The 22,503-nt window shown below is 42.4% G+C and overlaps 1 protein-coding gene across 2 annotated transcripts in view; it reads left to right on the forward strand.

Moving 5' to 3' along the window:
• LRGUK (leucine rich repeats and guanylate kinase domain containing) overlaps nt 1-22,503 on the forward strand; it is a 116,556-nt gene that overhangs the window by 76,224 nt on the left and 17,829 nt on the right. The window contains exon 16 of one of the 2 annotated variants that reach the window (XM_068550106.1): nt 19,038-19,180. In XM_068550106.1, the coding sequence (XP_068406207.1) occupies nt 19,038-19,180 (143 nt within the window). The remainder of the gene's footprint in view (nt 1-19,037; nt 19,181-22,503) is intronic. The other variant, XM_068550107.1, reaches the window with a different exon arrangement.

Genomic DNA, 22,503 nt, shown 5'->3' on the forward strand with positions numbered 1-22,503 from the left:
GATGTATTTAACAGTTTCCCCCCGAATCCACCTCACACCCCTTAGGATGGCCACTATGAAAAAGCAAAACAAAACAAAAAATAGAAAATGTGCTGGCAAGGATGTGGAGAAATTAGAAATGTAAAATGGTGTCGCTGCTATGGAAAACAGTATGGTGGTTCCTCAAAAAAATTAAAAATAGAATTACTGTATGATCCAGTGATTCCACTGCTGGGTATATACCCGAAAGAACTGAAAGCAAGGTGTTGCACAGCTTTTGTACACCCACGTTCACAGCAGCATTATTCACGATACATAGCCAAAAGGTGGAAGTAACCCAAGCAGTCATTGACAGATGAATGGATAAACAAAATATGGTTTATATGTACAAGGGACTAGTATTCAGCCTTAAAAAGGAAGGAAATTATGACACCCGCTACAACATGGATAAACCTTGAGAACATTCTGCTAAGTGAAATAACCAAAAACACATATCGTGCATGATTCTAATTATATGAGGTACCCAGAGTAGACAAATTCATAGAGACAGAAGGAAGGAGGGTGGTTACCAGGGGCTGGGGGAGAGAGGACCAGGGGCACTGTTTAATGGTGGCAGAGTTTCCGTTTTGCAAGATGGAAAGAGTTCTGGGAATTGGTTGCAGAACAATGTGAGTGTGCTTAACACTATCGAACCATACACTTAAAAATGGTTAAGATGGCAAATTTTATGTTCCATGTATTTTACCACCACTATAATAATAATAAAAAGCATGTCCCCCATGCAGTGGACTGAACTGCATTCACGTATCACATAATGTAGAATATAATGGAAGACTCTTGCTGCTGTGCAGATGCTCCACTGCTTTGTGTGTACGTGTGGTTTAGCCTTTGTGCCTCTGCCCACGTAGGATCTTGCTGGCCGCGTTGCATCCTGGCCAGGCAGAAGCAGGCCCGGTCACGGTTTTGCCGGAATTCAGACTAATGGTGCTGCTTTGCAACTCTACACACTTTCTCCAGTTCAGGTGCCCATGGAATTCTGGAATGAGGTCGGTGTGAAAATGGTAACAACCAACAGATAATGACCGAGGTTTTCCTTCCAGGTGCGTCTCCTAGGAGACGAGTAACCGGAAAGTACCAGAAGAAAGTGCGCGCTGTGAAAGTGGGCCCCTCTGGCGGAGGGAGGGCTGTGCTGTGTCGCGGAGGGGGACGTCCAGTGCGCGTTGGGCGGCGTCCGTCCCGCACGGCCTCTTCCTCCACGTCAGGTCTGTTCTTTAGAAAGCTGATCCTGTCCAGTTGCGCAGTGTATCTAATGAGGCTTCCGTGGAAGCTCCATGGAAGTTTCTCTTGAGGAAATCTGGCTCCCTTTGCTTCAAGTCTTTGCTAGCCCAACAACCTCTGATGTTTAATATGGTCCCCTGCATGGACCTGTTCCCATGGGGCTGTCCCCTAGGTGAGAGCAGCCTGCCCCATCCCTGTGCCAGGCCCATCTCCCATTGTAAATTAATAAGTTGGTGCCGTGGCTTTTAAATCAGCCCCTCGGGGGTCTGGAGAAACCTGAGTCGGTCCCCTGAGCCTGAGCAGTTCCGAGCAACTGAGACAAGCGTGGTTTTCCATCAGCAGCACTGAGGGCGCCTCTGAACTGTGGTTCTTGAGCAAGACTCAACCTCCACGGCGGCGGGGTGCGGCCCCCAGCTGGTCTTACTCTGCAGCCATCAGGAACACTGAGTACTGGTTGTAGCTGCCATTTGGCAAATTAATAGACCAGATAATGTGTGCATAGGAAAATAGACTCCTGTTTTGAAGGGTTTTATGAAACTTCATTTATTCGGACTAATTAGGTTAGACCTGTCTGATTTAATGAATTATGGAATTTGTAAGTAAGAGTGTTCTCGCTCTCAGATACATTTAATACCTGAAACTGGTCCATCCAGTTACTGACTAATTGAATCCCAGCTTTTAAAAGTAGATGGGCAGGTTTGTACTTAATATATCAAATCATTGGCCTCAATAGATGCCAGTTTTTCTGACAGGTTTACTATTTGTAAACTAATGTGTTTTCTTAAGAAGCCAAACACTTTATTTTATTTATACAGTTCATCTGTGGAGGAAGTCACTTTTTTTCAGTTGATAGTTTAAGGATAAATTTGCACATAAGGTGATTTTTGTGGAGGCCAGATATTATTCAAGTATTTAAAAATTGTAATTAACATAGTCCTTATTAATAAGCTTATAAGTGTCTCTAGCGGCCCAGGAGTAGAGCCAGCGGCCCCTCTGAGTCTCAGGGCTGTGAGGTACGGGCCAGATGTTAACAGGTTCACTGCAGGAGAGCAGGGCCCAACCATAATCACCTCAAAATGAATCTCGTGACTCCCTGAGGGGGGCCCAGAGCCCCAGAGGTTCACTGCCACAGGCCTGGCTGGCTCTCAACTCTTGGCCTCCCCTCTGAGCTGGATCACTCTGATTTTAGGGTCTGTGGTTTAGCTATATTTACATAAAGACTTACATAACTTACATAAATGTAAATGGGATCCCTAGAAGCAAAAATCCATAATTTTAGTATACTGGAATAATTTTTATGTATAACTGAGCTGTCAAAGGTAAGAAATTGAAATAAAAAATATTTAAGATTCTGTGAAAGCCAGTTCTTTTGTCTGAGCAATTAGAAAACTGGACTGGAAATGGGAAGCCTTAGTTTTGCATTCTAGCTTTCATCAGTAATGATTAATTTGATTAGAGAAAGCACTTGAACTCCCATTTCTAAGAAACAAAACCCCAAACAACTATATATAATATTATGGAACATTTTAGAATCTGATCTTCCAGAGTTGAGGTTTTCCCTAATTAGGTTAGACCGTCCATCTGTATATTCAGCCTCAGTACAGAGAGAAATCTGATGGCCAATGGCGTTGTTTTCACAGAAGCAGTAATCCTGTGTCAGTGCAAACTGAAAATGATTGCCAAACACTTGAAGTAATAATACATAGCTTTATCTTTAGTAATTTCATGTTACTAATTTGTAACTGAGAATGCAATTTTAAATTCTACTCTTAATGATGAGAGTGGAATAAAGTGAGGAAAGAAAGCCCAATGTTTATCCAGATTTGAGTACAGCGGCCCATCAGCCTGGACCCAGAAGTGCAAACCTTCACCAGAGGAGAGACTAATTAAATTTTCATTTGATACATGTATAAAGTAGTAACTTTGGGTACAGAGTGATTATAAACCCTCAAGATCTACCGTTACTTAAAAACGTATATCAATTAAGGTACAGAATTGTCTTTTTTTCCCCTATAACAATGCAGGTAATATTCATTTCTAAAGCAGGAAGATTTAAAAAAAATCCTAAGTAAAACAATATTATGTCTATAAAATAAGGAAAAACTCGCTATATTCAGAACTCAGTATATGGCATGCCTTTACTCTCCATTTGTCTCTTTACAACTGATTTCTGGAATAGTACTTCCTGCAAAGCTTTTAAAAAGCTGATCCAACCACCACCCTGAGTTCTCGCTACAGAGATCATAAAATAAAATTTTATTTGAAAATCATTATTTAGAATTCTGACTAATGATAGAGAAAAATGACGATGGTGATGATGAGTCAAATAGGGGAAAACTGAGCAATTTACTAGTCCATAAAGTGGTGCCTTTGTCCCTAATAAGGGTCATGGTATCATTTGGCAAATTATGTGAATTGTTAAATTGCGAAGGTGGGGGGAAAAACTCGTTGTGTGTCTGATTATAGGAAACCAGGAGGGCTTATAGATGGGAAGAACCTTCAGCATTGGATTTCACTATTCTTATATTTTTCTATTTTTTTTAAAAAATACATTCTTATTGTGGTAAAAGAAAAAAAAAAAACATAAAATTTTCCATTTTAGCCATTCTAGATGTACACCTGAAAGGCGTTAATTACATTCACTGCCTATTTTAAATATTTTTTTATCACTCCAAACAGAAACTCTATACCCATTGGGCAAAATAACCAACACACACCCCGCCCCACCCCCGGCCAGCCCCTGGTGACCTCTAATCTACTTTCTGTCTCTATGAACTTGCCTAGTCTAGATATTTTTACTGTTCTCACATTTTATTTTAACCTTGTTTCTTGACTAAGTTTGTGTTTTAACTTATAACTGTTGTAAACTAGGGTGATAAGAATGACGAACAGGGCAGCCTCTCAGAAACCCCACCAAGTGGTAAGGTTTTCCTTTCTCCCCCTCTCCTCCCCGTCCCTGGAGACATCTGGCTTGACTGGGTGCTCGGGGTACACTCCCAGCCTAGGAGGTTCAGGAAGAACCCAGAGTAGTCCAAGCACCTCCTGCTTTGTGGGGAGAGAAGGGCTGGTGGCCAGGAGCCTGGCTGGCTTCTGGGGATAGACCACCCTGGGCTCACTGCAGAGGTCTGATGCGGTTTGGACTCTCTGAGTATCAGGTCTCCCCCAGAGTAAACTGAGACTAGTTTCTTCAAGGCTGTTCCAGACCGGTGTGCCGCCTCTGAAGTGACCACTGGCATTTCAGAGCTGTGTCCTAAGGACTGGGTTACAATGATATACGGGTCACCAGAATATACCAGGGCTTCTACCCTAAACAAGTGCCTGCTGGGGCGATTGTGTCAGGAGACCAGAATCACTCTGAGAACGTGCTCCCGTGGCGATGACTGAAGGAAGCAACCCCGCTCTGCAACTCTGGCATGGCTAGTGGCCTCTGAGAGCCATTTCTTTTTTTCTATAAATTTATTTATTTATTTATTTATTTTTGGCTGTGTTGGGTCTCTGTCGCTGCACACGGGCTTTCTCTAGTTGCGGTGAGCGGGGGCTACTCTTTGTTGTGGTGCGCGGGCTTCTCATTGCGGTGCCTTCTCTTGTTGCGGAGCACGGGTTCTAGGCGCATGGGCTTCAGTAGTTGTGGCTCGCAGGCTCTAGTAGTTGTGGCTCACGGGCTTCAGTAGTTGTGGCTCGCGGGCTCTAGTAGTTGTGGCTCGCGGGCTTCAGTAGTTGTGGCTCACAGGCTCTAGAGCGCAGGCTCAGTAGTTGTGGCGCACAGGCTTAGTCGCTCCATGGCATGTGGGATCTTCCCGGACCAGGGCTCGAACCCGTGTCCCCTGCACTGCCGGGTGGATTCGTAACCACTGCGCCACCAAGGAAGCCCCTGAGAGCCGTTTTTGAAGGCAGGGTAGTACTTGGAGGGAAGCGGTTGGCCTGGGGGTGGGGTAGCAGCTTGGATGGTGGATCCCCAGCAGCAGCTTCCCTGAGCCATGGTGCCTTGTGATTCCATCAGATCTATTCTTTCCTTCCTTCCTCCATTTGTCACCTATTTACTGAGTGCCTGCTGAGCTTCTGCACCTTGCCAGGTACTGGTAAACTGGCACGACTCCTCACAGAGCTCGCAGTTTCTTTATGGGACAAGGAAAAAGGCCATTAAACAAGGAAACAAATGGGGCTTCGTCTGGCTTAGCTGTCCATCCTCTAGTTTCTACCATGAAAAGCAGCACTGACCCCCTAAGGTGGTGAAATTTAAAATCTCATTCACTTAGAAAATTTCCTGGCCGCTCTCAGACCTAGATATAAATTTTGGTTCTGTGAAGAAGCCTCTCTGTGTTTATTCGTAAAAGTTTCTGTTTTCAGTTGACTAAAAATTGCTCTAATTCCACTAAATAAGTGAATTATAGGCACTAGTATCCCCATGGAGAAGGGACGGTTAAATTCTTCGATATGTGTAATTTTATTCTTTTCAAGATCCTAGGTGCATCAAAAAAAAGAAAAGATCTTTTTGGTTATTAATTTCTAAAGTTACATCGTCATATTTGTTAAGATGTTTTTAGCAAACTTCTTTTTATATTAAAGCAGGAGCTGCCTCTAGCAAGAAGACTGCCTCTGGGGTGCCAGCACACCTGGTTCCATCCCCAAGGCGCTTGGCGAAACTGCAAGCAGATGGCCAGATAACAGAGCATCTCTCTGGAATGCAGATTCCTGCAAAGGTCCCTGAAAATCAGAGCCTAGCTCCCTCCCAGAACCAGGAGCTGACTCAGGAGGGAGCAACCCATCAAAAAGAGCTTTCTCCCAATAGCCAGGTCAGCGCTGTGCCTCCGCCGCAGCCCAGCTCATCAGCGCTTGGTATTCTCCAGCAGGCCCAAGACTTATCCCCAAACTGGAAGGAAGGGGACGCTCAACAATCAGATCTTTCTTCAAAAACAGTAACCACAAATCTCCCTGAGAATGAGGCCCAGACATCTGAGGTGAAAGCAGGTGAAGGGGGGCAGTCTGCCATCACTCCTTCCCAAAGGCCTTCTCAGCACCCTGACCCACCATCAGCCCACAGCCCTCAGCTGGACCAGGATGAAGAATCAAGGGAGGCCAAGGTAACCCCCACTGGCCCTCTCCACTCTGAACTTCCACAGGGATCTGACCCCACATCCCTTAGCCCCCAGAGAACCCAGGATGAGGAAACTGGGCCAGCCAGTCTCCCACCCAGCAGTTCCCATCATGATCCCCCAAGAGATCCTTCTGGTCCCGACGAGGCCAAGAAGCTTGGACCACCTCTGGGAGATTCTCAGCAACCTCTGGAGGAGGGAATCCCTAAAGCAGAAGTTGTTCGGGTTGACGCTCCTTACCCAGAATTGCCACATCCCCAGGACTCAGCCAATACCACACAGACCCAGGACAGGGAAGACCCGGTGGCTTTGCCTCCCAGAAGCCGGCTGGCTCCCACCAGGCTGCCCCAGCCCCGCGTCCTCGCTCCTCTCCAGAGTCGGAGGCGCACACCCAAACTCCCCTCACCCAGCAGACAGGAGGCTCTCGGAACAGCCTCAGATCAAACTATGACTCTCTCTCCCAGGCCCCCGCTAGCTCAGGAAGGAGACCCCAGTAAACTCCCTCCCACCAGCAGCCCCCATTCCAAACAGCCACACAACCTGAGCCCCCATCCGGGCCACAGTCCCCAGCAAGTCCAGGAAGAGAGAGTCAGGGAGGTGAAGCTCCCCCTTATCAGCCCCCCGGTGCAGGAGCTGGCACCACAGGCCGCCCCCGATCCGCCCGAGGAAGGGGGGGTTCAGGTAATCAAGCTCCCTCGAATTCCCGCTCCCTTCTCAGAACAGCTGCCTCAGAACACAGGGGCCGCTCATGATTTGAGGCCTGCAAAGGAGAGGCAGGCTCCCAAGGCAGGCCGCTCCTCCAGCAAAAGGATCCCAGATGTACAGGCCTTGCCCCCAAACCAAGAGCCAGTACAGCAGACAGGAGCTAGGAAAAAAAAAAACCCTATCCACAGAGACCGCTAAAGGGCCCTCACAGCTGAGAAGGGCGCCACCTGGAGGCCACGAGGCGTCCTTGCAGCCAGAATCCCAGAGTAAGCCGACTCCCACAGAGGCCCCCAGCCACCCTAACCGCAGCCCTCCTCGGAGCCCTCAGGGGAACTGGAGAGGAAAAGTCCATACACCAGCCATTCCTGAACCATCCCACGCTGAACCATTGCCTAAAGATGCCCAGATACAGGAAGAGAAAAGGGGAAAAGGACATTATTCCAGAAGAAAGGCCCATGCCAACCTCCTCGCAAATGACCTGGTTCGGAAAGTAGCCGTGTCCAAGAAAGGACCATCTTTGAAAAGAGAGAATTCTGGAGGATTATCTCAAGAAAATACAGCTACCCTCAGCGGTGATCAGCCAACTCCAGGGGGTCATCCCCCACAAAGGAGACCTCTGCAGAGTCAGCACCGGCTGCTTCTGCTGCCAGGGAGCAAACAAGGTGGAAAAAAAGAGGTTCATAGAAGGGGAAGGTCTCAGAAGGGAGAGGCTGCTTCGGGTCCCCCAGAGGAGCATGGTGTGGCCCCCGCCCAGCAGCCTGACAAAGAGACTCAAGCCCATCAGGGGACCAGTCAGACCAGAGAGAGCTCTGTCCAAAGGGACAGTGCTTCCAGGCAGCAAGCCAAAGAGAGAGGCACCCGGAAACACAGGGGAGCACCCCAGAATCAGGCATCTGCTGGAGAGCAGGGCAGCTGGAAGGGAAGGCTGTGAGCCCGGGGCAGTCGGAGCACCAAGGTGTAAGCTGTCCCGGGGCCACCAGGTCATGAACGTCTGCGCCCCCTAAAGCAGTGCCATCCAGAATGGAGAGCTATGGCCAGGGCGCTATGGTCTGTACACCGGCTTCCCTCTGCAACCCCTAGTCAGCATAGATGGGAGGCCCGCCGTTGGATTATTAGAAGGCAGTTAATCTTTGCGCTTGTGTGCCTCTTTTGTGGCTCGCCCTCGCAGCCTGGAAGAGCAGCCCTGTGGTGGGGTACACCAGCAAGCGGTGCCCCTGCTCCAGCAGAGAGAGCTGGTCTGGAACGTTGGTGCCAGCAAGGAGGCTTTGTGTCCAGACTTGGACACATTCCAACATGACTTTAGGCTCTGGCTGAAGCAGTGCTGAATTGCCATTAGGCTTTCTTTGGTTCATTAGGAAAATCCACTTTTAGATTAGAAAATTCTCTCATGCTTCTTGCGTTATCGAGGGGTCCAGAAGCAAAAAGAACTCTGAGAAAGGAATCCTTTCTGGGTCTTGGTCTCTGGGTTTCTGGGTCTTGGTCTCTCCCACAAACATTCCAAACCCACAGTTAATTTGTGGGAAGAGGACAGGTTTTTTACACCCATGACAAGTGATCGAGGGCTCCCGATTTGCGTTGGCTTATACCGCCTGAAACTTAACTTTGTTTGAAATGGACACCTTCCTTCTCTCTTTGAACGGGAACCTCACGTAAATTAGCTCATGCCTTCGTTATGCCAAACCAGCTGGTTAAAAGAATTAGTAGGGAGAAAACTGAGGTGAATCCTTTTTTTATTTATCTCTTCATACCATCAGGATTCTTTTGCTAGCAAGTGACAGGAATCCAACCTGAGCCAGCTTATGTGAATCTTTTAGAAGGGAGGGGAGTATGTCACACAACCAAACTCTGGGGAGGGCAGAGGGGCAGCAGGACCTCAGAGAGATTGGGGACCATCTCTGAACATAACCAGAACTGTCATCATCTCCAGTATTTTCGTCATCTCCTGGACCCTTGTCATCTCCTAGAATCTTGTCATCTCCAGGACTCTTAGCATTTCTCATCTCTGTTTTTTTCTCCGTGCTGGCTTCATCTCTATGATATAAATGACTATATATCAGTTTCTGCACACGGCAGGGAATATGACCGTCAGTAGCTCTTAAATTTTACATTTGGTTTTACGTCTGGCACCTCCCACTACCAGAAAGGGATTAACTCACATGCTCCTTGGTCCTAAGGTTTAAAAAATTATATGCAGGGAAAGACACTGATTGGCCCAGCGTGGGTCAGATGCTCATTCCGCAGCCAATTTACTCTGGCTGGGGACAGGGCACATTTAGATATACTCATTGGGTTCAATCCTGTGAACCCTAGCATGCACATAAAAGAGAATAACCGTAAGCAAAGCAACCAGTTTAATATTCGACTCTTAAGACTTTACAAGATATTTATTGAGTACTTACTATGTGTACATGTTAAGCTGTGTTTGGCATCCTGTATTTTAAAAATGTAACTGATGACTACATGCCTGTATAAATGTGTCTTATCTTACACAAAGAGCATGTGTCCACGAAAATTGTGTGTATGTCAAGTGTTATTTCAAGTGCAGTAGAGGAAATTGATATTTTTACAATCCAGGATGCAGGACTCTTCTTGTATAATGAAGAGCCTATGTTATACTAATAATTACCCTCTGATTTATCTGGTTTGTCCAAGACGAAATGAATAAGGTGAATTTTTTGGCATCTCATAACTTATTTTTCTTAAGTTAGTTCAAGTCCCCCAACAAGCACTGATTGAGTACTTCATATATGCCAGACACTGTGATAGTTTCTACATAGAGTAAGATGGTGAGGACACTTCAAGGAGCTCTCTCTCTTATCAAGGGAGACAGATAGGAGGGTTCATTACAACACCATGTGATCAGGGCAGCTGGAGGCCCCACAGCATGCGAGGATAGGTTTAGCATCAAACGGAGAAGGAAACTCATTTATTAACTTTTCCAGAAAGTCATAAGAATACTAAGGACACTGAATTCAGGCTGGGATGTGAGAACTGGATCAGAAAACACTTCCAAGAGGAAGTCCTCCTTTCAGCCAAGTCCCCAAGGTTGCAGAGCAGTCAGCAGACTGATGGGAGAGAAGGGAAGGTCTCAGAAGAGGGAACAGCATGTGCCTAAGCGTGGAGGGAAGAGCGGGCGTAGCATCTTCTGGACCGAAATGTCAGGAGAGCTATAGGTATACGTAGCTCCAAAGGGCACATTGTGCTGTGCTAATGAGATTGGAAACTTGATCTTCTGACAATGCGGAGCCATTGAATGGTGAAATTTTTTTTTTTATCTTAGAGGTATCTGTTTTGAGTCAGCATAGAGGATCATTTTAAGGAGGGCAATTTAGATGGCAGGAGAAATGCTGGGAAGCCATTGCATTAGTCCTGACAGGATGGTGAGGGGCTGAAATAAGGCACTGTGGCAGGAAGGGGCAGATTCAAGATATTTGGACTGTATGTAGGGGGAGTGCAGACTGAAAGAGAGGAGGAAAATCAGGATACCCACCCACTTTTATGACCTGTGTATGGGGCATTTTAGAGGCACTAGTACCTCACTTAGGTGAAAAACTTTAGAAATTTCCTTGGTCTCCTTCTCGGGCAGCTATTTCTGAAGCTCCTTAAGGCATTTGGGGCTGCATTTTCATTAGGGTTCTAATGCAAAGTGAGATGCCAAATTTCCCTTCTTTTGACTTGGAAGAAGTTCTAGCGCCCTTCCCTGGGGTCCATGATGGTGTCAGGGTGGTGTTTGTGTTTTGGTCGTATAAACATCTCAGATTCAGCGCAGCTGGACATTTTGTTTGTTGTTGAAGGAAAGGAATAGAAAAGATTACCAACTCCTCCCTTGGTGAGAGGTTTTTAACAGCTATTATTGATTTTCTCGGTATAAGGGGAACTTGTGCTTTTTAATTGTAGAATATAAATATTTAAAAATCGTCATTTTCCATCTACATTTACAAACAAAGTTCATATCACTTTCATATGCTATGTTCCTCAGCAAAGTGATCTTTATGGGAAAAAAAAAGAACGCTGTGGACTTTATAGTCATTCTGTTAGCTAATACAATCTTCAGCTTTTTAAAAGAAGTCTGGCATTTAGTACTGGAATCAACAGAGAGGATACCTCCACTGGGTGCAAGAGCCTTCTTCAAATATTTAAGGAGCTAAATCAGTTCTTTTCAACCTCAAAAGATAATTGGACAAAGGGTAATTTGGTAGTAATTTACAAAAGGGGAAATAGAAATGGCCAAAAAATACGTCAAAAAGTATTTAAGTTTCACTATCACTGTAAATCAAAACAGAATAGACTTTTTTGGGTACCAAAGTGGCAAAGATGGAAAACAAATGCCTATTCTTGGTGAGGCTGAGGGTCAGCGCACTTTCTCTGTCATCATTGAGAAGGTAAATGGGCACAACTTTTCTGGGGACAGCTTAACAGTACCTGTCAAAGCCTTCAAATATTGCATGTCTTCAACCTAGCAATTCTAATCCAAGAATTATAAGGAAATAAGGTATGTACAAGGGTGTTCATATTAATGTCTTTGTAATAAAACCTGGAAATAATTAAGCCAGCTAATGGGATTTCAAAAATAAGTTATGGGCCAAAAGTTCTGGTTCAGCTGTATGTTGCCATTATAATCATGTTGTAGAATTTTGGAAGAGGAAAATATTTGTCACTTATTAAGAAGAAAGCAGGTTAAGGAGGTACAGCTAGTATGGTTCCAGTTGTCAGCTCTGGGTTGTTAGATTATGGGTAATCTTTATTTTCTCTTTTATGCTTTTTAGTATTTTGTAAATTTTCTACAACAGGCCTGTGTTTATTCAGAAAAAGTTATAGAGAAGTAAATTCCCACACATGAAAAGCTGTCCTGTGAAAGCAGCACCCTAATATTCTATTTCGATTTGGCTTAACGAGAACTTTCTAGGAGTCAGAGTCATGTACAGAGGAGCAGACTGGCTCTCTCCATAACTTAGATGCTCTGTGATGGGAATCTCACAGAAAGTCTCCTTAGGTTGGGTGATTAGTTGGACTGGCTGAAATTTAAGGTTCCTTTTACAATCTGTGATCTGTTCACTACAACTAGCTCTACTGGCTGGCTCTGAAGAACCCAGCAGCCTATTTTATTAAATAGAGAGCCTAGTACTAGAAAATTGCAGAGTTAGTACTCATTAGATCAGTGGCTTTCAAACTTTCTAGTCCAAAACCCGTAACTAGGGATACAGCTCATAATATCATGACCTACACACAGACCTACACACATAGGAAACAAAGGTATAATGAAATACCTTCACTGTGCTGATAAACTCTGATACTCTCTATTCTATTCAATCTTAATTCGTTAACACGCTGGTCATGACCTATTAAATTGATTTCACAATGTAGTCTGAAGCCTGCAGTTTTTGAAAAACCCTGTACTGAGTGCTCTGGAGCTTTGCTATGGTTCTGTTCTTAGAGGTCTATTGACCAGATACTACCCTGCTCAGGTTGCCTTCAAGTGAGGTGGGATGGATTGGCATGATTTATACTGAATTATTTTCTGTGACAATAGAAGGATTCAGTGTATTAGCAGTTATGCTCTTTGTCAGTGTTAGGACTCTGGATAAGGTATATTGAAATTTTTTGTGCACAGTATAAAGTTCTTATGTAAAGCTAAAAAAACCAATCTTGATCGATAGTGTTTTAAGCACTAAGTCCTTAGCTGGTTCCCTTTCCTTTTGTTCCACGACAACACTGAAAATCACCTCATTACTATAAAGCTTCCTCCAAATCACAGTCTGTCCATAAATGAATTTAAAGACATCATTCTAGAAATCACATTTCTTTAGTGACCAGGCATTCAGAAAAGAGAATAAGAAGAGACTATTTCTTTGTGTTGATGATAAATAATGTTAGACCACCAAATCTTTCATCTCAAAGGTGATGATGAGAGAGCAGTCCTGATTAGCAAAAGCTGGAGACCTTTTTTAAAAAGTTTGTAACTTTAGAAATTCATGATTTCAGATAACACTGAGTCAAAATTATCATTGGAAATTCCAGTTCCACTACAATCTAGCTGTGTGACCTTGAGCAGTTTACAAAGGTCTCATGTACTATAAAATGGAGATAATAGTAGTACCTGCCTCAAGATTATTGTGAGGATTAAATGAGTTAATATATTGAAAAACACCCAGAACAATGTCTGGCACATAGTAAGTACTTATATGAGTGTTTGTTAGCATTAACATGTAAGCAGTAAAAAAAGTTTTTTAAATAGCATTTTATCCTTTTTTTTTTTTTTTCAAGATTTTTGTTTGTTTGTTGTTGATGTGGACCATTTTTAAAGTCTTTATTGAATTTGTTACAACATTGCTTCTGCTTTATGTCTTGGTTCCTTGGCCACAAGGCGTGTGGGATCTCAGCTCCTTGACCAGGAATCAAACCCGCACAGCCCGCTGCTTTGGAAGGCGAAGTCCTAACCACTGGATGGCCAGGGAAGTCCCAGTAGCATTTTATCCTTAATTGGAGAGGACAACATAGTTCAGACTGGGTGGAAATATTTGGCAAATGGTGTGGTCTTCTCTGAAAATCCTTTAAAAATTTTGACAACCTTAATTGAATTAAAGGGCCTTAAACAGAATTAGGATTATATTGGAAAGAAATTGCAGTTCAGGAAAATGTTACTGAGATCAAGAGATTCTTTCACGCACATTCACAGGTAGTATTGCCACTTGGAGAATTGAGTGAGGAGACATCAGTTCCGAGGTTATTATGAAATTGACATGTGACACACATGGAAGAGACTTGTAATAGCACCTAGAACATGGTATGCTCAGTAAGTGTTATCTATTATTTTTATTGTTATTATGTCATTGATAATATCAAAGGCATTTACATTCTGTGTTTCATCTTGGTTAAATGGTAAATGCCATCAAGTTACTTGACTCAGGAATAAACTACCAGATAGCTGGCATTTTGTTTTCTTTTTGTGGTAGGTTGAAACAGAGACTGGCTTCTACATGCTACCAGATCTAAAGACCCTTGGTTTCCAAGGACAAAGATAGCAAAGGGAAGAAAGACAAAAAATGTCTTTGCTTGAGAAGTGACCAATGAAACAACGTCTTTGAAAATGTTGTTCTTGAAGGATGAGCTCTTGCAAACGAAAACTACACTTAGCAGAGGTGGGGCTGTAGGGTTGGGTGGAAGTCACATCAGAAATTTAGTTATCAAATGTACTGCTCAAAGGAGAGGAAGCCTTTAGTTTGTGTTCTAGCTCCTTGAAGGTTTCTGTCCTATTTCTGTCAGCCATAGCTACCCTTTCCTTCTCCTCTCCTTATCCCAAATTCTGTACACATCCAGATCTTATGCATCAAGTTTCCACTCTTGAAATTTATCTGTCCTGCATCCTCTCTCCTTCAAAGTGTCAGTTAACTACTTCATGATAAACTCATTCATTTGAAAAAAACCCTGAAATTCAGGGTACTATTGTTATATGTTTTATTTAGGACATCCTCTATACAGTGTCCAAATATTTAACCCATTAGTTCAGCTCTACTGAAGACATTTCAAAGTGTGAAGTTCAATGGAAAAAAGCATTCTTTTTGTACCTCATTCTTTCTGTGTGAGAAGGCACATTCACATGCTTCCTTTGTCCTGATGTAGAATCTGTTCTCTGTTTAAATAGCTGATTATTCCTTTGATCGGACACTCAAGAATATAGCACTTTACTGTTAGAATAGTTCAGTATGTGCATTCATTTTATCATGTATAGCATGAACATTATTACTGTATGATAGCTTTCTACTATAAAAGCTTATTTTGCTATGGAAAATTATTATGGATATTATGTGAAATGATTATTTTTCTAGTTGCCATTATTCCTTTCTCAGAAGCACAGATAGTCAAGACTTATAAGATTTAATTCTGTCCTGGAAAAAAATGGCTTCTTTTGGCACCTTCAGTTTTGTGATAATACTTTCTAATGAATTGAGCGTTTCCCTTACTGCGAATTATGTAACTATCCTATTAAAAATAAATAAATATTTTAAATTGTGTAGCAGATTATTATGCTTTAATTTGCTTTTTATGGTTACATATTTCCGCATTGAGACTTTTACAGGGATTTTTATAGCGATTTACATTTTATGTATGTATATGTATTTAATCATGGTAGTATAAATTACTCTTGCTAATTAAAAAAAACCGCACTACTACCAAAATAAACATGTTTTTTAAGCCCCATTTGAGTGGGGAAAAGTGAATGATTCTGGCTATCTGAGAACTTTTGTATGAAAATTAAAGCCTACTTCCAAGTCATACATTTCCAAGTGTTTTCAAAGAGAGACAAACGCTGGTGCTGATTTTTTTTTTTTTTTTTTTGGCAAAGTTTTATTTAAATATTAATTTGCTCTCATGTTTTTAGACAGGAGACTGACTTAGTTGCTTTGCTATACAAGTAATCTTACTGCTGTAGAAAAATTGGTTATCAAAATAGGAATTTTTGTTTTTCAAAATATGCACAATCTGACCCCCAAATTCTAATCTTATTACTAGTTATTGAAATGGCTGTGTGCCTATAATATCAGATCATCAGCATCTTTTGTTTTCTCCTTTCTTTTTTGCAGTAAAGGGCCCTGTATAGTCTGTGTCATAATGTGTTATGAAATATACACAAATGTTTTATCTTAGGTGCATGGCTTCTACTGCATTTGTTATTTTGGTTGGATTCTGTGGTTATTCTTTTAAAATGTTTTATACGAATATTATGTTAATTCACTTGACTGCAAAGGGATATAATTCTAAACAAAAGGTCTAAGTTATTTTGAATTAATTTGAGATGTAGTTCTGGTTGTTCCAGATATTTCATTTATATTTTCTTACATTTGGTAATGACACCAATCCATAAAATAACTTGAAAATCTGTCATACATCATTAAATTCACTTACGCTTCATTGTAGGTGTTTAAGTAAATGTAACTAGCTTATATACTGAAGAACTTGGTAATTTTTGTGGACTGTACAGTAACATATATATAATTTAATGTTGCCTCAAGGTTGACTTTTAGATACTTCGAATAAGATCACTTTAAGAAACTTCGTTGCAGGGTATTATAACACTGGTAATTGTGTTTTTTTTTTTAATTGAGAAGATCTCTTGTTCATTAATGTACTAAGACATTTGAAACTATATTAAGAACTGTATGAAACTCTTTGTTATAGGAGTCGGAGTCCCTAAAGTGGTAGCATTACAATGTAGTTTAATAGTAATCTAAACACATTATTTTTACCCAAATTGTTTTGTTGCTAAGAAACCATTAAGACATTAAACTGTTGAATTACAGCTGCATTGTATCATCAGATAGAACTTGGTTTGTTTACATCATAGTACATTTGGCTTACGTCTGAGAAAGCTGGAAGAAGGAACCCTGACACAAATATATACTATATTTTAAATAAGCTTTTATATATAGAGAGGGTCATTTCTATGGAAATTATATAAATATAGCTTCTATTTCTTTAAATTTCATCTTTTTTTTCAAATTCATCTGGTGTTTTTCACAATGCTCTGTTCTTAGAGTCCCATCAAGAGGACAAGTGTTTTGGTTTTGTTTGTTTGTTTGTTTTTTAATGAGCATAAGATTCAGCCCTTCCATTTCTTTTTTGGTTGTTAGTTTGTTTGCCTTGTTTCAGCCATGCTGAATTCTTTACTGTAATTCAGTTGTGTTAAGCATGCTTCTGGGTCTTTATACCAAGCCACTCTCTCTGCTTGATATGCTTTTGCCCCAGATATTTGAATGCCTTCCTTCTTTATGACTTTAGATCACTGTGCAGATGTCACCATCTTAGGGAGGACTTCCTTTGACCATCATGCTGTCTCTCACTCTGTCTCCTTATCTGCCTGCCTGGTCCTTCATCGCACTTAATCACTACTACCTGACATTATCTGGTGTTATTGTCTGTCTCCAACGTTAGAATGTAAGTCCCACAGGTCAAGGACATTTTATTTACTGCTCTATCCCAACACCCAGAGTGCTGTCTGGCACATAGTAGGTGCTCAACCAATACGGGTTGAATGGCTTTTCCATTATGAAGATTTAGCAGAGTATGTTTCCACATGATAATTGTGTCCTATTATCTCTGTGATTGTTATGAACATAATTACTTCAATGTTCCTTTCCAGAATGCTCTATCACCTGGAATTCCTTGACTGTGGATTTGCCCATTTGTTGCGTCTTCTGAGTCTCTCCCCCTCTCTCAAGACTGGTGCTGGGTTGTGGAGCTTTAGGCTTCCCTACCATGGTTCAATACTTGTACTTGTCTGCAACACCTTTTACCTACTTTTTTTTAAAAAATTTATTTGTTTATGACTGTGCTGGGTCTTCGTTGCTGCATGCAGGCTTTCTCTAGTTACGGCAAGCGGGGGCTACTCTTTGTTGAGGTGCACGGGCTTCTCATTGCGGTGGCTTCTCTTGTTGCGGAGCACAGGCTCTAGGTGCGTGGGCTTCAGTAGTTGCAGCACACGGGCTCAGTAGTCGTGGCACACGGGCCCTAGAGCATGTGGGCTTCAGTAGTTGTGGTGCATGGGTTCAGTAATTGTGGTGCGCAGGCTCTAGAGTGTGCAGGCTTCAGAAGTCGTGGTGCGCGGGCTCAGTAGTTGTGGCACGCAAGCTCTAGAGTGCGCGGGCTTCAGTAGTTGTGGTGCACAGGCTCAGTAGTTGCAGCTTGCAGGCTCTAGAGCATGCGGGCTTCAGTAGTTGCGGCGCATGGGCTTAGTTGCTCCGCAGCATGTGGGATCTTCCCGAACCAGGGATTGAACCCATGTCCCCTGCAGTGGCAGGTGGATTCTTACCCACTGGACCACTAGGGAAGTCCAGCTTTTACCTTCTTTTTGTCAGCTGGGGATTGCCACACAATTTGGTAGGAGTTCAATTTCAGATTCCATACCAGCACACAGCCCAGGAGTAGAGGCCTGATTTCCCACAGGTGTCTCCACCCTCAGTCCAGGTGAGACTGTGCCCAGGCTAAGTCCTGAGGTCTGTGGGCTGAGATTTCCAGACACTCCCTTTCCAACTTCTCGCCTAATAGAGAGCCCAGGTCTCGTACATTAAGCACACAGGGACTGGCCTCGCCTCTCAGTCCAGAAACCTCAGCCCCTGAGGCACTCTGACCTCTTGGCATCAATTTCCACTCCTCTGACTTGGAATCTTCACTTCACTTCCAGCACCTGGAAATTTTTCTTGCTTGCTTTCAGTTTTGCTATGTGATAAAAACAAATTTCTGTTATATATTGTCCTGTATTTATTTTGTCTTGGGTGGGGATAGCTTCCCACATCTGCTCAGTCAGCCACATTGGCTAGCGTACATGTGGAGATTATTTATTTTGGCATTTTTATAGCAATACTGAAAGTGTTGATGTTCCTAATAAATCCAAAGGTATGTACGACTGGGCCCGCTATACATGAGCAGTGATAGAAATTTAGATTCTTTATATTCTAGGCCTCTGGACATTCTGATGTTTTACAGGGAACGTTAGACAGTATTTATGTGTAAATTCTGTTAAATGGTGACCTCATCATCCACTCCATTCTTTTAAAAAGTTTTTTCTTAGTGTTGCATGATGATGATGATGATGATTTTAGCCTTTTAGGACAATTTTGTCAAATGGAAAGTAATTATAAAGGGGACTTTTCACTTAAGTATCTGTAAGCCATTGTTTTTGTCAAGTTTTACTTCCTTTAATTCCTTTAATTCATAAGTCTGTATTATTTGAACACTAAGGGTACTCCCAGGACATGTCTACTAGGAGCTGCAGGCTGACTTTATAATTTTCAATAATAATTATTATTGTTATCGTGTTCTGAGACATAAATTTTTAGTTATCTTACTTTCAAGTTGAAATGCACAGACTTTAAGTATACACTTTGTTGTGTTTGGGCAAATCCAGATATAAAACATTCTCTTACTTCAGAAAGTTGCTTTATCCAATTTTATGCCTTTTATTTTAAACTTTACTTTTTTCCCTAGCAGATATTAAGAAACCTCAGCTGAAAGCTGAAAAGACTTCTAAGAAGTTTAGAGCTTCGAGTGAGTTTGAGTCCCTGGATTTTGCAGACAGAAGCTACTTTGTGAAATTTTGGGCCAAACTTTCAGGCAAAAACATGCCAGCGGTAAGAAGGGATAGAGGGGTGAGGGAAGCTGTAACTGAGCATTACAAAAGTCAGACAAAAAGGGCATTGGATATTTCAAAACTAATAAGTTTCACCAAAACTGTCCTCTGACTGGTGTCAGCTGAAGACAAGTTTTTTCTCCCTCTTTCTACACCTCTAAGAATAGGCATGGGATCTAAAAACAGAGTATACAGTGTAGATTTTTTTGAGTACCTTTCCCCCAGGCTCCTAGTGGAAGTTCTGACACTCAGTTCTCCTATTTAACAAGCATAGAAAAGAACTACATAGAATTAATGCTGTAGAATATGTATTTCAAGGGAAAACTTGCTTTACTGTTGGGATATAATTTTGAGTATTCTTGTGCTGAGGCTTCAAAGTGAGTCCACTCAAAGAGTCCATGTCTTATAACCTTGCAGTACTTAGACCCATCCTATGACGTATTTCGGATCCCGTTCTTTGAGAACTCAGGGAAGTCAGGATATGCGGAAGTTGGCCCTACCTCCATATTAGGTCATGCTCTTTTCTGTTTGTGATGGTTTTTCTGTGATGGTCTGGGAATACAGAGACCTAAATCGTTGCCATTGGCCTCAGAAGCGACAGAACTTCCGATTTGGTTGTCAACTCCTTGGTCGTGTTTCCCTAAGCCTTGCCTGTTCTAAGCAAATAATCACATTGTCTTCTAAAGTCAGAACCATAGGCAGTGGTCACAAGAATCAGACTGGTTACTTCAGATGAAAAGTCTAGGGCCGTGGTGTACATGGGCATAGCTATACATTCTGCTCTGATTAAGTCATAAGAATGGGGTGTTTGAAGTACAAGGAACAGATACCCATTCAAGTCAGCTTAAGTAAGAGGTAGTTCCATTATTAAAAAAAATATGATGAGTGGATTCACAGTGCATCGTGAGCAGGGATGAAGTACAGATCTCACAGGAACCAGACTGGAAAGTGCATCCCAAAGGCATCAAGTTCCTCTCATCTCTGCTTCTCTTTTTCCCGTGCTCTGTTGTCCTCTCTCTCCTGGCTGGCCTCCTACACTCACTCAGCTTCCCTCCCACATAATTTGAACTCATTTGCATGCGTGCCAGCCCTGACTCACCATGGCTCTCTGCCTGTGGCTCTATGCCCACAATTCCTGGCCACTTCTCTCTGTCTCTTTAATTCATACTGTGGAAGGCAAAACAATCTAATTGGCACAGCTGGACTTTTTAAGCCATACCACACAGATCAAATTAAACTGCTTGTCCTGTCACCTGTGGCAGGGCAAAAGGCAGGGCCACTTGGTACAGATTCTGGCTTCTTAGAAGCAGCAGGGGATGGGTGCACTCTAAACATCTAAGAATAATATAAATTTGTATCATGATACTGGAGTACTGGAAATGTCCTATTTATTTATCCAAAATAAATTAAATCTGGAATTGTTCCCACCTACCAGGATCTGTGGGAAATCAAACATCAATCATTAGGAATGGGGATCACTCCCATTCTTTGGATTAAGTTCAAGAATCCTGAGGTTTATGTCATCCTAGAAACTTAGGGAAGGGCCTCTGGTCTCCAGACTATCATGATTACCATGGGGATGTTCCTTGTCTGAAACCCTGAGTTCCTTTCTGAGCCAGGGGCTCTGGTATTCTCCAGGTCCTTTCATGCTCGTATGTTCACCCAGTGCCGACCCCCAAGATCTCGCCACACCCTGGGAGCGCACTCGACATGAGGAGCCCGTCAGCCTGTGTCCTTGCAGTCCTGGGAAACCCAGCTCTTTTCAAGTCAGTCTACCACTTCCTCTCTGCACCTGCTGTCCTGTACAGCTTTAGGCTTCTTGGAGCTTAGACTTTCAAATATAAGGTCTTTTTTTAATCTCCCAGGACATGGCATATCCAGACTGTAAAAACTCCAGAACACACATCCTTGGCCACCTTTATTCTTTAATGATAAGTCTGTGTCTTGACAACCAGAGCCAGCTCATGTCCCAGTTAGACTGTCCTGCCGCACAACATCATACCGATGAGAAACACACCATTGAGTCACACCCTCTGCCTGTTGGTGGGTACCCATGATTTATTTAAATATGACAAATCTGAATATTACCTGTTAGAAAATTTTCAGGCCTAATTAAAGATAGCTTTTCTTTTTTTTTTTTTTAAGATTTTATTTTATGTGGACCATTTTTTTCAAAGTATTGAATTTGTTACAATATTGCTTCTGTTTTATGTTTTGGTTTTTTTGGCTGCGAGGCATGTGGGATCTTAGCTCCCAAACCAGGGATTGAACCCACACTCCCTGCATTGGAAAGTGAAGTCTTAACCACTGGACCTCCAGGGAAGTCCCTAAAGATAGCTTTTCTCTGGTCAAGGGCACTCAGGTACCCAGGAGCAGGAACAGAGGAACAGATGAAAAACACACACACAACACACACACAGCTGTAATTCATCTCCAAAATCTCAATGTAAAACTAATGAACAGTATGCGGGAACTGGAGAGTGGAGGGTATGATAAAAAGGCAATGCGAGAGTAGAGGGGCCACCTTGGTGGCGGGAGGGGAGAAGGTATGTGGACCACGTGTTGTCAAAAATTCTCATGAAATTTTGACATGTCCAGTGTCACTCCTTACCTGTAGTCACCTCCCTGAGAAACTGTTCAGCCCCCATAATCCAGGGCATCTAGAGCCTAGTGTAGAAATCTACTGTGTCCTCTGTTAGAGGGTGGGCAGTTTCTCATCCATGATGGCAACAGCGCTCAAACCCCTTGCAGCCTGAGCTTCTGGTAATTTTGCCTGCCAGTACTGGTGGAGATATAATGTAACAGAGTAGTTTCATAGAAGAGCAAATCAAATCGCCCAAGAACCAACAGATTCACCCCTCAAAAATTAGAGCAAAGGTAGTACTTAATTGCCACTGTCATATATATGGGGTGAATTTGCCTAAGATTATTTTTAGTACCTCGTTTTCTTGTAAAGATTATTAATTCAATGCTATTTTGAAATTTTAAGTATTTATCAAATTTTAAGATATTTCGTAAGTTATTAACCTCTTGCCTAGCCATTATAATGCTGCAAAATGAGCAAAACCTTTTTAAGATCATCACCACAGAACTTTAACGAGATACTATGATTATATTGGAGGCCATAAATAGCCTTTATACGTCACTTATAGTTTGGAAAGGGCTTTTGTGTAAATTATCTCATGTACCCCTTATTGAAACCCTTAGGAGATGTTGTTGTTATTCATTTACTTTCCCAACATAAATCCCTAGGTATTTTTGGAACTTTATGGTGGATTGAGGAAAGTAATTGCAACTATCTCTGTCAAAAACCTATATCATAAA

Source organism: Eschrichtius robustus, chromosome 8 (genome assembly GCF_028021215.1).
Source record: "Eschrichtius robustus isolate mEscRob2 chromosome 8, mEscRob2.pri, whole genome shotgun sequence".
Lineage (NCBI taxonomy): Eukaryota > Metazoa > Chordata > Mammalia > Artiodactyla > Eschrichtiidae > Eschrichtius > Eschrichtius robustus.